We start from the raw sequence: 15,866 nt of genomic DNA, 5'->3' as shown, positions 1-15,866 counted from the left end.
TACATTTTGTGTCAAGACATTTCATTGCGGGAATGCATTCTGATCTCTTGGAAGAATATAATAAGAAATATGGATGTACCAAATCATCTAAAAGTAAAATGTTAGAAAACAGGTCTTTTCTTTCTTTCGTTCTAGAACTACACTGTATATACAGTACATTTCTACCAGTGTTTGTATAACGTTATTGTTTTGAATTGTTTCAACTGGATTAGGTGGATTGTAGTCAGTATTATATATTTTATCATCCTTAATAATTCAGTTTTTGTATTGATGACCAAGAAGAATGAAGTGGAACATTGATTTGAATCACTTCTTTGTGCTCAATATCGTCTTCACCCCACTTTCCTTAACCTTGTTTGCATACGAGAGAAATGTTTTATTTTAATATCACTTTAGTCACTAGTTATTTACAAATAAAATGTTGAGTTTGCCTGACAATTTTCTTTACATTAATTAGTTGTCTAACAAATTTGTCAATGTCATTTTATTTACTATTTTGATCTATTGTGTGTGAGAAACAGAAAGGAGAAAAAAAAAGAGTAAATGCAAATACAGGAAGTCAAGGAAGAAGCAGTTTACCCTACAGTTGACTTCTCTCCATCAAGGAAATCCAGCAATTTCTCTCAGTTGTTTGTTTGGTTATTATAACTCATTAATTACCATTTGTAAAGGCCTATTCATACTCCAGTTTTAGGCTTCTAATGGTACAGTAGGCCTATTACACTTGTATTGTTCAATATTACGATACAATACCACATTACTGTCAGCTTGCACTGAAATTTGTTTTGCGTCCATGACATCACCGTTGAAGTTACAGACAAGACAGACAATACATTACAAAAAGATACATTACAGGACACATATCACAGAAACAGACAAGAACATATCCTCTGGTTTACTGATTTTGGTTTAAAAGCAGAACAGACTGGTGTACAAAAGTGTTCTTTAGCCTGTTTTTCTTATATTTAGGGACTCTAAACCGCCTCATGGAGGGCAACAGTTGATATTCATAAGGGGTCAGAGGAGATACTCTTCTTAATATAGTAGTCCTGGAAAACAATATGCACATTATGACCAATCTGAGAATGCCATCGTCAAATATTCGGGAAAACAGCGACCCCTGTTGTTCCTCGAGGCAACAGTCTGTCTTGAGAGACTACATTATGATTACTAAAGTTTCATAGAGGCAACCAATCAAATATGTGCTGGCTCTCCATGATGTTTTATTCCATCTTACAATAAATGCACCACCTTTATAATAAATGCACCACGTCTCTGTACATGTGTATGTACGTACGTACGTACGTCTGTAATCCAGGTAACTCGAGAACCGTTCGCCCCACCGACTTCAAATTTGACTAGTTCCATACCACCACAGTGCATTGCCCGGCCTTGAGTCGGTGGGATACACGATTGTCCAGAACCGCCACAAAAGGCTCTGGTCAGGCTCTGCCAGTGGACCTAATGAGCTTAAGTCCCCTCACCTGTATAATGGCCAGCTCCTGCCTTAGCCAATTGATTGCCATGGCAACCCCACACCTGCCATTTGATTACTTAGTCAGTCCACTTTTCACAGTCAGTTTGCGCTCTTCAGACAGACCGCCACAATATGTGTGCCTTGAAGGACATCTGACTGTCAGGGACAACCCCCAGGCCAGGCACCCAGTTGGAACAGAAGCCACCAGGGAGTTGTGGATGGAAATGGTGAGATCCCCCATTTGGCAATGCGGGCAGGACTTACCTGGGAAGAAGAGTTAGTACGGTCTGCATTGAAGTCTCCTTGAGGTGGTGAAGAGATAACCGCTTTAAGATAGCAGCCAGGCAGGCAGTGATGTGCTCTTCAACCTGGGTGGCAGAGGGAGAAAAGGAGAAAAACATTTGAGGGTTGAGGATAATGACTCGGAGGGGGGTGAAATTATGACAGGCGGTTGCTGTCAAAAATGTCAAGACACTCGTGCTTTCTAAGGTGTGATTTGGGGCCTTGAGGGCCTTGAGATGAATACAAAAGTAATATCTTCTAATATCTTAATACTGTCCAATACTTCGTTAGGGAGGGGGGTGAAAAACATGACTGCCGTCAAAATATGACCCCCCCAGTCAAAAAACAATTGAACGTGATGAATACAAAAGTAATATCAACATCTTAATACTGTCCAATACTTAGATAGGGAGGGGGTGAAATTATGACAGACATGCAGTTACTGCCAAATATGACCCCCCAGTCAAAAAACACTTTGTGTTTGAAATAGACGCTTTCTAAGGTGAGATTTGGGGCCCTAATGAATATGAGTATGGCCTACAGTTAAAAGGATTGAACTCAAGAAAGGCAGAAAGCAGCTATGGCTTTGTTTCCATTTGGAGTCATAATGTACTCAATTCATTCTGCATACTCAAATAATAAATAATATATAATTATGAATTTGCCTACTTATTTATTACCTTTATTTCATTATCAACATTTTAGCCTCGTGATTTCTTTCCAGTAGTCAGCTGCTGGTGGGTGGGGCGTTGTGGTCGCGCACCAGGAACTGTGTGCAGTGGGAAGCTGTCAGCAAACGGAACACAAGAAAATAAGTAAAGACACTATCGATTTACACGTTCTGGGCGTTTATTGTTATACCAGGTAAGAATAGTACTTTCTCGGTTCGTTCGTCCACCGAAAGTATGCATGGCAGTACATGCGTCTACTCTACTCTAAAGTCTCCGTACGTGTCATTTTACCAGCTTGTTGTTAGCTTAGCTCGCTAACGTTTAAAGTCAGAAGGATATGACTATGTTACTGTACAGCAGATTTTTACGAAGGACTCAGTCTGCCCAGCTGCTATTTGTTTTCCAGTAACCAGTCCTGTCCTATAATATTGTCGTGTCATACGTACATGTACAATATGAAGATGTGGTGACCACTAGCTAGCATGTAGCATTAACTTGCTAGCTCTGTTGCTGATTAATGTTATGTCAGTTTAACAAAAACCCATATAAACTGTCGTAGCAACTCGATCATCTTAGGCTATATAGGTGACTGTAATTCTCCTACCATATGAACTATTGTAACTGCTCCTAAACCATCTTCATCTGGTGCAGAAATAAGACAACGTCCCAAGTTCCCAACTGATATCCCGAGGGTTTTTATTTATCCCAAGCGACAACGTCAAAAACTGCAAAGAAATCACATATTATTTAACCACAATGAATTATTACCACATGAAATTATGAATGCCCTTGTCTGTCAGTCAGTCATGCAGCATGCTGTCCTTTTAAATGACCAATAATTGTCCATATTCTCACAATGAAATGTCCACGTCTTTGATGAATTGAACAATGTGGACCCTGTTGTAAACAAGTGTAAGGCTTAATTGGGTCGTCCACTCACAGTTAACAGTCTTTGTATTGAGTTTGTGCTTGAAATGTACTGTAATTCTGCAAACTGTTAATAAAGATTTCAATCAATCAATCAAACCACATGTCACAAACATAAACAAATACACGATACAATGGCAATATAACCTTTACAGACACAAAACTGGGAACATACCGTATGCGCCTTCTGCACAGACTTTTAGGAGTTCAGTTAAGTTCTTGTTCTTTTTTTATATTATTTTCTTTCTTATCTTTTGTGAGACTCTGAGTCTCTGACATGAAAGAGCTCCTCTCTTCACCTCTGCTCTGTTTGTTCTGCCCAAAACATGCCCAAACCCAACAGGTGATTGAAATGAGGTGATTAGCTGCTTAGGTGAGCCTAATTCAACCTGCCCATGAAACAGACCACAAATACAGAGCACAGTAGACCATGCATCTACCATACAAATACCGAAATATACAGTTTGTTGCCCAAAACAAAAATACAATTTACCATATGCATTTTCAGAAAAATAAGCAAAATAAAATATTACAGCATACCCATAACTGGGACAGCTACACCTATGGCCCTTTTTAAGTGTTAAGAGACCACATTGTTACAGATGGCGATGAAGATGCATTCCCTAAGTGAGGATTCATTCCATAAGTGTGTTGCTTTGTCTTTTTTTAATGCATTTGTGGCTGCACACTCCAAGATAAATTCCATTCTTCAATGTTTCATTGGAAATGTGAAATTATTATTATTACTTACATTAAATCTGAAATTTGCAAAGTAATGTTGGGTTGCTTACACCATAAACCTTGAGCAAAATAACAGATGCATGACTGTAGCCAATGCTTCTAGAGAGGACAAAAGTATTATGCGCTGCATATGCGGATACCACCGACAGTGTGTTCTGCGTTTGATTCCTGAGTTACTGACTCTTTCCCAGTATCCTGTCTCCCTTCACTGTGCTATTGAATAAAGACAGAAAAGACCCCTTCCCCCTCCACACACACACACACACACACACACACACACCTCAAAAGAGGTATCAAGCTCTTTGCCCTCATAGCTAGATTTCTAAAGCGCAACAATAAAAACATAATTTATTTGCTGGTGAAAATGACCATGTGGTTTGCCTCTGTAACTGGAGGTTTGTGTGTTATTGACTTGCCCAACAGTCATTGTCTGACTGCTGTAGAGTGTCACAGACTGCCATGGAGGAGACGAACCGGGAGGCGGTTGCTACGGCAGTGCAGCGTGTGGCAGGGATGCTCCAGCGATCAGACCAGCTGGACAAGGTGGAGCAGTACAGACGGAGAGAGGCCCGCAAGAAGGCATCAGTGGAAGCAAGGCTCAAGGTGACATGTCCCTCGTTTGTAATATGTTGTCGGTATAATATTTAACACATTATTTTAATGATGTGGATACACGTCTTCCTTTTTATTGATATCAAACCATATAAAAATAATTGCCTTTCCTTCTTCAGCGATCCTAGACCGTTTTCGTGCATGCGCCCTGCCGTTCACTTCCTTGTTTACAGGCCGACAAAAGCCTAAATCTACGGCGCTCTCCATGGTTTGATCATAACGCCAATGTTCTGTGGTCTTTTCTGACTTCAGCAAGCACCTCGTTTGGAATATTAACGCTTCTACATCAGTGTGTTTGTTTTACTGCCCTTGGTTAGTTCTTTATACTAGTATTCATCCTGATTCTGAAATGAAATTGACCTTCTTATGAACAATTAGGCTGGCAGGCTGCAGTGTTTACTTAGTTTTTAATTAAATGCTCTGGAAAGTGTTACCTGTGTTATATCCCCGTAGACCATAACTACAGTTCTAGTCTTTGTTTTAGTCAATGCAGTTCAACAGTTCTCATTTGGTACAGCCAGTAACACAGTCATCTTTTCTTGGTTGCCAATACCGTGTAGGCAGCTATCCAGTCCCAGCTAGATGGAGTTCGCACTGGACTCACACAGCTGCACAACGCCCTGGTGGATGTTAAAGACATCCAGATTTCCCTGGCGGCCGTCAACAGTGACTGGAGGCAGAGCATCAACACCATAGAAAACTTGAAAGACGTGAAGGACGCGGTGGTCCAGCACAGTCAGCTAGCGTCTGCTGTTGAGAACCTTAAAAACATCTTCTCAGGTATATGACATTTAAAGAGTGTATACTGTATGTATAAAATGAGGTTGCAGCGCCTGTGACCTACTGACAGAGTCAGTTGCCTTCTGTTTGTGCATACATCTTACATTGTGACAATACATTTCTCTTGAATCTCTCTCTATTGAATATTTAGTTTGCTTTCCACTTGCTATCTGTATTTCTCTCTGCCCCTGGCTATGTCTATCCCCCTTCACACACAAATACTCAATCTGTTACCATCACATTCTCACAAATTTGTCCTCTACCTGCTAGAGTCTAGCAGATATACAGCGTGCAGGCGTATTGTTATTGCGTATCTTATTATTGATGCACTCACATTCTCAAAATGTGTCTCTCCAGTACCAGAGATAGTGGAGGACACCAAACAGCTGATAGAGGAGGGTGAGCTGCTGCAGGCCCACCGTAAACTGATGGACCTGGAGTGTTCCCGTGATGACCTGATGTATGAGCAGTACCGTATGGACAGCAAGAACACCAGCGACATGAACCTCATCCGCAACTACTTTGAAGATGTAAGTTCACCTAGGATGGACAATAAATGTGATATACTGTACGTATATTAACCACTTAAAGGGATAGTTCACCCCCAAAATGACTTATTTTCTATCGATTATCCACACCATGGAGCCTTGAATTCATGGAGATTTATTAGTTTTTGTCGCATTCCTAAGCCAATAATTTGATGATGCAGTTTAACTCAATGAAGGCCAGGAACGCGGCATTATGTTAATTTCTCCTCTTCCCGCCTGTGCCAGAACGTAATATTACGTCTTTCTTAAATGTAATTTAATCCGTTATTCTTTTTTTTCTCTTTTTTTTACATGTTAGACAGCCTCCACACGGATCTGATAATTTGGCTGAGAATTTGGCTCCAATATGGACGGCTATCATATCTGGGGCAGGCGGAAGTGTGTTTTGTAAGCTCATAATGTGGATTTATTTGGCACTGGCGCCACGTTGTGGGTTAAAGTGGTAGGGCATGGCCCGGGTGGTAGCTGTATGGGCACCTTGGCTGGTAATCCAGTCTGGCAGTGTGCCGCGGTTCGACTCCCGATCCCTGCGTGTCACCCCCCATCTCTCTCCCCATTTGCTGTTGTCAGCCTACTTTCATCTATCGCTTTATCAATAAAAAGAAGGCAATTTAATCTTTAAAGTGGTAGGGCACAAAGTGTTAATATGAAGCAGTTTATCCGGTAAGAGACTCAAAGAGTCTCCTTTGAGGATTCACTGCTGCCTGGTTATCAAATTATTGGCTTAGGAATGCGACAAACGAAAAAATATATTTGAACAAATGTAATATTCACGTACTGTAATCGACTGTAGTCTTAACTGAATAGAGCAAGGTGTGCTGATGAATTCATCATTTAATGCATTTTCTCCTAGGTGCAGTCATTGTCTGATGAACTAGCTAAGCAGTTGTGGATGGTGCTCCAGCGTGCCATGGTAACGGTTCGCCGTGACCCCACCATGCTGGTCTCTGTGGTGCGGATCATCGAGCGCGAGGAGAAGATCGACCGACGCATGCTGGACCGCAAGAAGCAGACGGGCTTCATCCCACCGGGACGACCTAAACAATGGAAGGAGAAGATGTTTAAGGTAATAGGATGAGGATGGAGGGATGACGTCATATATGACAGTTATGGTCTTATTCCAGATATGCTGTATAATCAGTCGGTCTAATCAAAGTGATAACATGGGAACTGTAATGAATAGTCATATGACAAATACAAACTGATTTTTGCAATGGCTGCTACGGATTTGAGGACTACAAACCATATACAGTAATTACCAAGAGCAGCAACTAACCCATTGTTTAAAATACAGAGCTGAATATAAATAATAAAAAATAATGCCACACTCTCACACACACACACACACACACACACCCAATCACACTCTTTTTAGGTGTTGGAGGGCACTGTTAGCACCCGCATCGAGGGGACCCAGTCTGTGACACGGGAGTCTGATAAGATGTGGCTCGTTCGGCTCTTGGAGATAACCAGGAAGTATGTTCTGGACGACCTCGTCGTTGTCAAGAACCTCATGGTGCAGTGCTTTCCCCCACACTACAACACCTTCCAAAGGTACAGTAACACCATGGAATCTGCTTTGATGTCATGTCATAACACGATTTCTGTCTGTCTTATCTATGAATCTCTTGATCTATCTGTCTTATATAATAATATATTTCTTTCTTTCTTTCTCTAGTTCGTAGTTATAGTGATTCTATCATTACATAATGTATTGTAGTAATATATAATTGCACACATTTGGTTGTAAAAACAAACTTTGTAAAGTCTCTAAAAAGAACTGTGAAACAAATAATGAAGGGGATGATTATCATAATTGTTAATAAATTTTTATAATCGAGATTGTGTGTGCATTTTTCCAGGTTTTTCTGTCTATACCATGAAGCTGTGTCAATTCGTGTCCAAGAACTGGCATCTGAAGACTTGGAGGCCAATGAAATCGTTTCCATGCTCACCTGGGTCCTTAACACATATAAGAGGTACAAGTCTAAACTGCTGTGCCACAAATAAGTCCTACATACAATGTATGAGAAGGGAGAAGCTAAAGGATGCTGGCTGCTTTGGTCACAGCATGGAGTGTGTGTGCGTGCATGGAGTGTGTGTGCGTGCATGGCATGTACACGAACAGGGGTGTGCACTGTGCATGTACTACTCTTATCTATATTTCCTGCAGCTATCATTTTCTCCCTAAGCCTTCACCACACCAGTTCCATGCATGAGACAAAAGGAAGGAAGTCTCTACTGTCTCTTCTTATATGGGCATGCCTCGTAAATCAATTAAATCAATATTAAAAGCTTAACTCTGCTCTCTCTCTCTCACACACACACACACACACGCACAGTTTCAGCACGCAATGTGTACTGTAATAGTGATGTGCTGTCATTGGATTAGTCACACTGTTTAAATCGCATGCTACTCCTAACCTTTCTTGCTGGGGGCATGCGTGTGTTTTTGTGAGTATGTGTGTTCACACATTGCGTGCAGTTGCAAGGATTGAGAAGATTAATGCACAGCTCCCTATGGGCTTTTAAAACACAAAGACACACACACACACACACACACACACACACACACACACATACACATACAGATTCTGGCTGTATGTGGTACCATCATGGGAATTGCATACTGTACATGACAGAATTTTGAAATTGATAAAACGGAAATAAGAAGATTGTATGGAATTAAAACGGGTATGCTAGTAAAATGTATCCACCTGCTATGTATTCATAAAATTATTTGCTGATGTGGACTAAATGTATATAGATTTCTCCCCATTTTCCCCCCTACTTTCTTTGAATGGTCATTACTACTATACAAATTTTGCATTTTATAAATTATTTATGAGTTAAACCATTCTGGGTGGGAACCCCTTTTGGTGTTTTAACTAAGCATTATGTTATATTTTAGTTATTGAAAAATAGTGGCACGCTACGAGCTTGTAGGTCTGCTATTTTTGAATAATCGATGAACGACTGACATAGAAACATAGCTTTTTCAGAAAACTGTCAGGACGTAGAAGACATTTTTAGAATCTGATCTCAGGTCAGAATGGGTTAAGGGTTGGGGAATAGGTACTGTAATACAAATATCTGTGACTGTGCGTGTGTGTCAGTGAGGAGATGATGGGACACCCAGAGCTGCATGCAGAGTGTGACGTCAACCTGCTGGAGCCCCTGTTGCCGCAGGAAGTTGTGGATCAGCTCCTCAGTAAATATGTTCAGACGTTTACCGTGAGTAGGATACACACACACACACACATCAATGATGAGACATGGGCTGAGTGATATGACTTCAAAAATGTAAAACTATTTATATAAAATAGCAGATCTACAAGCTCAAAACTCATGTGGTGTGAGCTTGTTGATTTGGCTATTTTAATGTAGCTGTTTTTAACCGATAACCGATTTTAGTTTATTAAAAAAAATATTGACATTGATATACAGTAGAAGAAATGTTTTAAAAATAAGTAAGTACCCCCCCCCCCAAGAAACCTGATTCTCAATTAAGCAATTAACCTACATGAGCCAGATTAAGTTGGCTATTGGTTCATAAATATCGGTTTCAAAATATTCTCTCAATTCGGGTCAATTGCCCTGCCCTAGTTCAGACATTAAGTGTGTCCATGGGTGCAGTCTAATATAACAGGCTGGCTGCGGAAGGCCCTGGAGACGGACAAGAAGGACTGGCAGAAAGAAACGGAGCCTGAGGCTGACCAAGACGGATACTACCAGACAACTCTGCCTGCTATAGTCTTCCAGGTAACGCATACATAGTGTACTAATTTTTATTTTATTTATTTTTACCTTTGTGTTGTGGTATTTTGTGTATTATGATGTTATGTATTTGTTTGTATGTATTGCACTTCCTCCCTCTCCCTCAGATGTTTGAACAGAATCTGCAGGTGGCAGCTCAAATAGATGAGAATTTTAAAGAGCAGGTTCTGAAGCTCTGTCTCAAACAGATGAGCAGTTTCCTCGTCAGGTAAATTTTTCATGAATCTTTTTACTTTTCATATCACTTCTTTCAAAACTGTGTGTGTGTATTGTGTAAATTATTTTCATCATCAATTAATCCAGTTAATTGATGATGAAAATCATGTTAAGTGGCCATACGATATAACAAAGACAGCTATTGCAATCGTTCAATTTATTTACCCTGCACTCAAAACAACACATTTCAATTTCACAATATGGAACATAGGAAAGGGCAGGCAAGGCAATTTCAACAAGGCAATTCAATTTGCTTTGCATAAACAATTAAGCAAAGAAGGGAAATGCATTATAGGACATTTGAATTTAGTTAAGTAAAATAAGTCAAAATAAAACAGAAAAATACGAGTAAAATTATAGGGCAGAATAATAATTTAGCTTAAAATGCGTTAAACTTGTAGAAGAGATTTGGTGGACCCCTGTGGACCCCGGTCAGGGTCATAGGGTTTAGGGGCTTAAATGAATAATATAATTGTTGAATTTTCTCCCTCGGGCAGGTACAGGGAAGAAGCCATTGTCTACAAAGAGGAGCACCTGAGAGACAGACAACAGCCTCAGTGTTATGTTCAGTACATGATCGCCATAATCAACAACTGTCAAACGTTCAAGTAAGGAACTTGGACATTGAAAATTGTTTGCTATACCAGTGTTTTAGAATACTTTACTCATTATGCATGTTAGTGTGATCAATATGGCAGCATGTTTTTGACTGCGCTCAGCACAAGTTTGTGCACAGATAATAGTTATAACTTATTTGTGGGGAACTTCCAGTAATGAAAATTGTAGACTTTCAAAAGCCAGATGGAAAGAATCAACATGACAATACAGAGTGTAATCCACTTAAGGATGTACATAGATAAATAGATAGATACTTTATTTGTCCTTTCGGAAATTTGTTTTGTGCACAGCAGTCATCAGGATATACATAAAGCATATGCAAACAAACAGATCACAATAAAGAAACAGTGCCAACAGAAGGCCAATTACATTACAATTACATTACATTTCTATTGGCTACTGATAAGACAGTAAATATTGAACAAGACATGTATGATAAGAGCGCTCCTCACTTTACACGGGTGTGATTTTTTTTTTTGTATTACCTTAGCACCAGCTGTTCTGATTGCACTGCTGTGTGTCAAACCACGTAGAAATGTGGTTCAAATCAGACTTGCACAGATCAGTTTTCATGTGGACTTTCTGCCGTTAGATTTGATAAAAAAAACAATCTGATTTTGGGCTGCAAATCTGAACATAGCCTGTGTCTTCTTCAGAGAGTCCATCAACAGCCTGAAGAGGAAGTACTCCCGTACTTCGTCAGAGCTCAGCGACGTCGACGCAGCCATTGAGAAGACACTCAACGAGGTTGCCAAGGAGGGATGCCAGTTCCTATTGGATGAAGTCTTCCTAGACCTAGACGTAAGACCGGCTTTGTTTAGACAAAATGTATTTCTGCATCGCCTTTATCGGCTATGTCCACAGAACGACTCTTTTTGCGCTACACATGCACTGAGCGAGACGCCAGCACCCCATTACTCATTTTACATTAAACATTTTAGGTATTTTGCTGACTCTCCCGTGTCTTGCTCCAAGTTTGGACCATAGTATAAGCGTCAGTTCCTTCCTAGTACTGTGTTAATACAAGCAAGTTAATCAACACATTCTTACCGCTTTTATATGACACCATTCTACGACAAAGATGTACTGGTTAAGTACAGTACTAGTACAAAATAAATGTTGTCAGGCACTGAATAAAATATCTTTTGTTCGAATGTTGCCCGGCCCCTCCCCCAGCACCACCTAAATGACCTGCTGACCAGAAAGTGGCTGATGGGCTCCCATGCTGTGGACACCATCTGTGTGACAGTAGAGGACTACTTCAATGACTTCAACAAGATTAAGAAACCCTACAACCTGGTAAGGAGTATCGTCCATTCACAGTAAAAAAAAACAATCGTACACATTTTCGTGTACAGCAGACCCTCATATGTACCAGGGCCCCCAATAATTTGTGTTTGTGAATTCTCAAAATAACATCTAAAAGAGCTGGGTGTACTAGCTGATTCAAATAGATGAAGTATAAATTATGGTAAAGTGGTTTCGTTGATTTTTATTTTGTTTTTATTCGTAGGAGATGACGAGTGAAGCCCATCGCAGGGTGGTGGTGGAATACATCAAGGCTGTGATGGCGAAGAGGATCATGTTTAAGAACGCAGACGAGAGGAGGGAGGGAGCTGAGAGGATGATCAAAGAGGCGGAACAGTTCAAGTTCCTTTTCAGGAAACTCACCGCCGTAAGTATACATCTAGGCTGCACTGTGTGTGTGTGTGTGTGTGTGTGTGTGTGTGTGTGTGTGTGTGTGTGTGTGTGTGTGTGTGTGTGTGTGTGTGTGTGTGTGTGTGTGTGTGTGTGTGTGTGTGTGTGTGTGTGTGTGTGTGTGTGTGTGTGTGTGTGTGTGTGTGTGTGTGTGTGTGTGTGTGTATTTTCAGAGCAAGTCACATAATGGTATACAAGATGAATCCAGCATATGAACAATGTGTACTTATTGTGTTACTTGGGGTTCAGGGAGAAGACACAGATCGTCTTTGTGATGCCATAGCTGCCATAGCCGAAGTCTTCAAGCTGACTGACCCGACTCTGCTGTATCTAGAGGTCTCCACGTTGGTGTCCAAATATCCCGATATCAGGTACACGGCACGCGCACATAATGAAGCTGCTTTGAAAAATATCATAAACAAAATATTCAATGTTCAAGCAGCATCTATAACACCATATTAAATGACACGTGTCATGGCAGGGCATCAAACAGACAGTCTTTCCCACTTTAAACGGCAAATGATATGAATATTAATATTTAATGCAGATACTTTCACCCACAAGGTGTTGTTGCCATACAAGATTTAGCCTCGCACCGCTCAGTTGTGATTAGATTAATCAAATGCAAATATGGGGTGCATTCATCACCAGAGGCATTTTTTTCTTTTTGGAACTGGGTAGACTAATATCTACCCAGTGATATTAGTCTGGCCATGCCAGGCTTTTTGTTTTTGACACTGCTTTGAGGCGTTTTGAATCAAAATATGGGAATATAAAGCGCAACATCTTTACTTTACTAGAATTGCACATATTTATGAACACGTTATACAAAAGCAAGTTGAAGATTCAATGTAAATATGGCTGCGTTAGCACATATTTATGAACACGTTATACAAAAGCAAGTTGAAGATTCAATGTAAATATGGCTGTGTTAGTAAGAAGCATGCAACGTTTCATCCATGGTCCGTAACACGTAACAATAAAGCTCTTTCCAACTCTTCTTGTGTCCACAGGGAAGAACACATTGTGGCTCTGTTGGCAGTGCGTGGTGACGCTAGTCGGGACATGCGTCAGATGATCATAGAGACATTGAGTCAGAATAAACCAGCTTATACCAGTGCCATGCAGCCCATCTTCAAAGACATCACCGTAGCGCCCATGAATATTAGCTCCATGGCGAGCGCGACGGCAAAGCTGCTCAAGTAGACGTCACCAGGCATAACCTGGGATTATAGATTGGTTTCCCCATCGTCCCCCAGTTGAATTAAGGGAAGACCTTTACCGTAAGGAACACCAAATACACAGGACACCATGGGAGCTGTGTGAAGGATTGATCATAACTAAATAAAAGTTCTGAACAAATGTCTTGGACAGAATAATAACATGACTGATGCACTTTGAGTGAGTCCCCTGAATGTTTGGATGATGAGTAGCTCAAGTGGAATGCTAGGTACTCTCCAAGACTTTTAGCCTTAATCTGGTCTGTCCGTTTTCTAAAGTAGGCAAAGTCATTTTAATTAGAATATGAGTTGGAAAATATGAGAGAGAGAGAGAGAGAACTTTCCAGTCATATTTCTGAAAAATGAATTGAGTTATTGAAGTAGGCATGGCCTGGTGGATTTAAACTTCATAACTGTCACGTAATGTTTGTTCCCTTCACGAGTGAAAATGTTAGCACGACCACATGTGCTATCCTGATTTGGCTACATGGAACTGTTCGTTAGTAGATAGATCTGTCACGCACACACACATGCTCCTAATGCCTTGTATTGTAACTTTTAGTTATTAGGGAAAGATATTTTCATTGTTAACATAACTGGGGAGCATCGTGGGTTTTCTTTTTCTTCTGTCCTATTTCTATCTTGCCATGTGATTGCTGGTTGGCAGATGATGCCGTGTAAATAATCTTGCACCTTGCAAAACAATAAATACACCACATATTATTTAGTGCTTCTGTTATTGTGAAGTTACATATTACTAAACTAAGTTAACCACTGTTGTTAGGAAGCTTTACTGTATTAAAACCTTACACCTTAACAAAATCTAAGTATTTGGACTATTAATATTTGGAGTTTCACTCAATGAGTGGCTATTATAAAAGCTCTTTTGGCTATTAAAATAAATACATTAAATAGGCCTTTGTTAAGATTCATGAAAGGGGGGGGTTAGTGTTATTGGGGATAAAATGAGGGACATTAATATTTTTCAGCATGAAAAACGTGTTTCCCATCATGCATTTACTGTACCTAGACAAAGAGCTGAAAACCACAAAGCATCCCACCATCCCTATAAGTGTGTCTGCGGTTGCATTTCACTTTCACCCTGTTGGCTTCCTTCTAAATGTTTGATTAGGCTGTGTGACTCAGGATGTGAGTGAAGACGGCATCACGCAAATACTGTACTATGTACACAATCCATTATATATGTACTGTACACACACACACACACACACACACAGTCCATCCAGACGATCATACTCAGGATGATCATATAGATGTAAAGTTAAACAGACACAAACACTGTGGAAGCCACTGATGCAGAGTGACAGCTGGGACTGTGGGAGGGGTGGTCTTAAAGTGCCGGTAATCCCACAGCAGAATTGCGTGACTATTCATAATTATACAGATCCTTCTCCCATTGGCTTACTGCCACCACTGATCGCTATGATTGGAGGAAACGGTTCTCTTTGTTTCATACTAGGTTTTGACCTAATGACTCCCACTTGAACCCTAGTGCAGTGATAGGTTACTTTGTTAGTTGATCCTATCCTCGGTTACCAGCCTTTTTAAAGCTGGAACAAACAATCCATGAATCATTAGAATAAACACTTATGAGAAGTGGTCAGATGTTGTGGGCAGTGCGAACACTTTTTCAAGTGGGCCCCTGATCCAGAAAAGGTAGAGAACCCCAGTGTCCCAATTCTGGGCATGTCACAAAAACATGCTCACATGGGACATTTGGTGTACACTGTAGAGGGAGAAAATGAGGGGGGGCAAGAATAGACCCCTGGAGGACCCTGGTCAACATTATATGAGGTCCTCTTATCCCTCCCTGATCCTATTATGGACTGAATTATCCATTAACCTTGCCCAAATCTGGACTCGTACTTTATAGATAATGAGATGACCAATGTCACCGCCTGGTTCTTATCCACATTGTAGCCATGCTGAGAAAACAAACAAAATGGCCAAAAAAAGAATAAAATCAGCTCAGGCTTAATGCCACTGGACATTGCATGTGCTTGTTCATGTCTTCATTTGGTTTGGCAGGGGTTTTAAGCCAACCTTGCAACTCAAGGAGTTGCATTGGTGTGGTTGACCTTAAAACGGTGCTACTGGTGTGGTTTGGGCTTTAGACAGGAACTCGATGCACAGCGCCATCATCTGGTCAAACAAGCACAGGAGTCGGTGAACTGCAAGATTAATAGAATGGCATTGTCATGAGTCGGAATAGGAATATTTTTCATCAGCTTGAATCCCTAAAAATCTAAAAAGATTGATGGATCCAATCCAGAGTGAT

General features: G+C 40.5%; 1 protein-coding gene across 3 annotated transcripts; it reads left to right on the top strand.

The window, feature by feature from the left end:
• The first annotated feature begins 2,500 nt into the window (after positions 1-2,500).
• exoc3 (exocyst complex component 3) lies at positions 2,501-14,290 on the top strand. Of its 3 annotated transcripts, none has more exons than XM_080778412.1 (16): positions 2,501-2,623; positions 4,522-4,701; positions 5,271-5,490; positions 5,848-6,020; positions 6,892-7,104; positions 7,414-7,592; positions 7,901-8,017; positions 9,155-9,272; positions 9,675-9,800; positions 9,923-10,023; positions 10,529-10,639; positions 11,306-11,450; positions 11,826-11,948; positions 12,163-12,324; positions 12,597-12,718; positions 13,361-14,290. In XM_080778412.1, the coding sequence occupies exons 2-16, from the start codon at positions 4,558-4,560 to the stop codon at positions 13,551-13,553; spliced, it is 2,247 nt and encodes a 748-aa protein (XP_080634538.1). In that variant the 5' UTR covers positions 2,501-2,623; positions 4,522-4,557; the 3' UTR covers positions 13,554-14,290. The 3 variants fall into 3 exon arrangements, with proteins under 3 accessions (XP_080634538.1, XP_080634540.1, XP_080634539.1); XM_080778414.1 differs by having other exon boundaries at positions 2,524-2,623; positions 4,542-4,701; XM_080778413.1 differs by having other exon boundaries at positions 2,550-2,623; positions 4,494-4,701.
• The last annotated feature ends 1,576 nt before the right edge of the window (positions 14,291-15,866 follow it).

This window comes from Protomyctophum bolini (genome assembly GCF_963924005.1).
Source record: "Protomyctophum bolini genome assembly, chromosome: 12".
NCBI lineage: Eukaryota > Metazoa > Chordata > Actinopteri > Myctophiformes > Myctophidae > Protomyctophum > Protomyctophum bolini.
This window is presented reverse-complemented; position numbering and strand designations above follow the sequence as displayed.

Bases quoted from the DNA above. Each gene is read 5' to 3' on its own strand.
- exoc3 (XM_080778412.1), top strand. From the start codon at position 4,558: ATGGAGGAGACGAACCGGGAGGCGGTTGCTACGGCAGTGCAGCGTGTG. The intron at 9,801-9,922 runs GTAACGCATACA...CCTCTCCCTCAG, and splicing joins TGCCTGCTATAGTCTTCCAG to ATGTTTGAACAGAATCTGCA. The intron at 10,024-10,528 runs GTAAATTTTTCA...TCCCTCGGGCAG, and splicing joins ATGAGCAGTTTCCTCGTCAG to GTACAGGGAAGAAGCCATTG.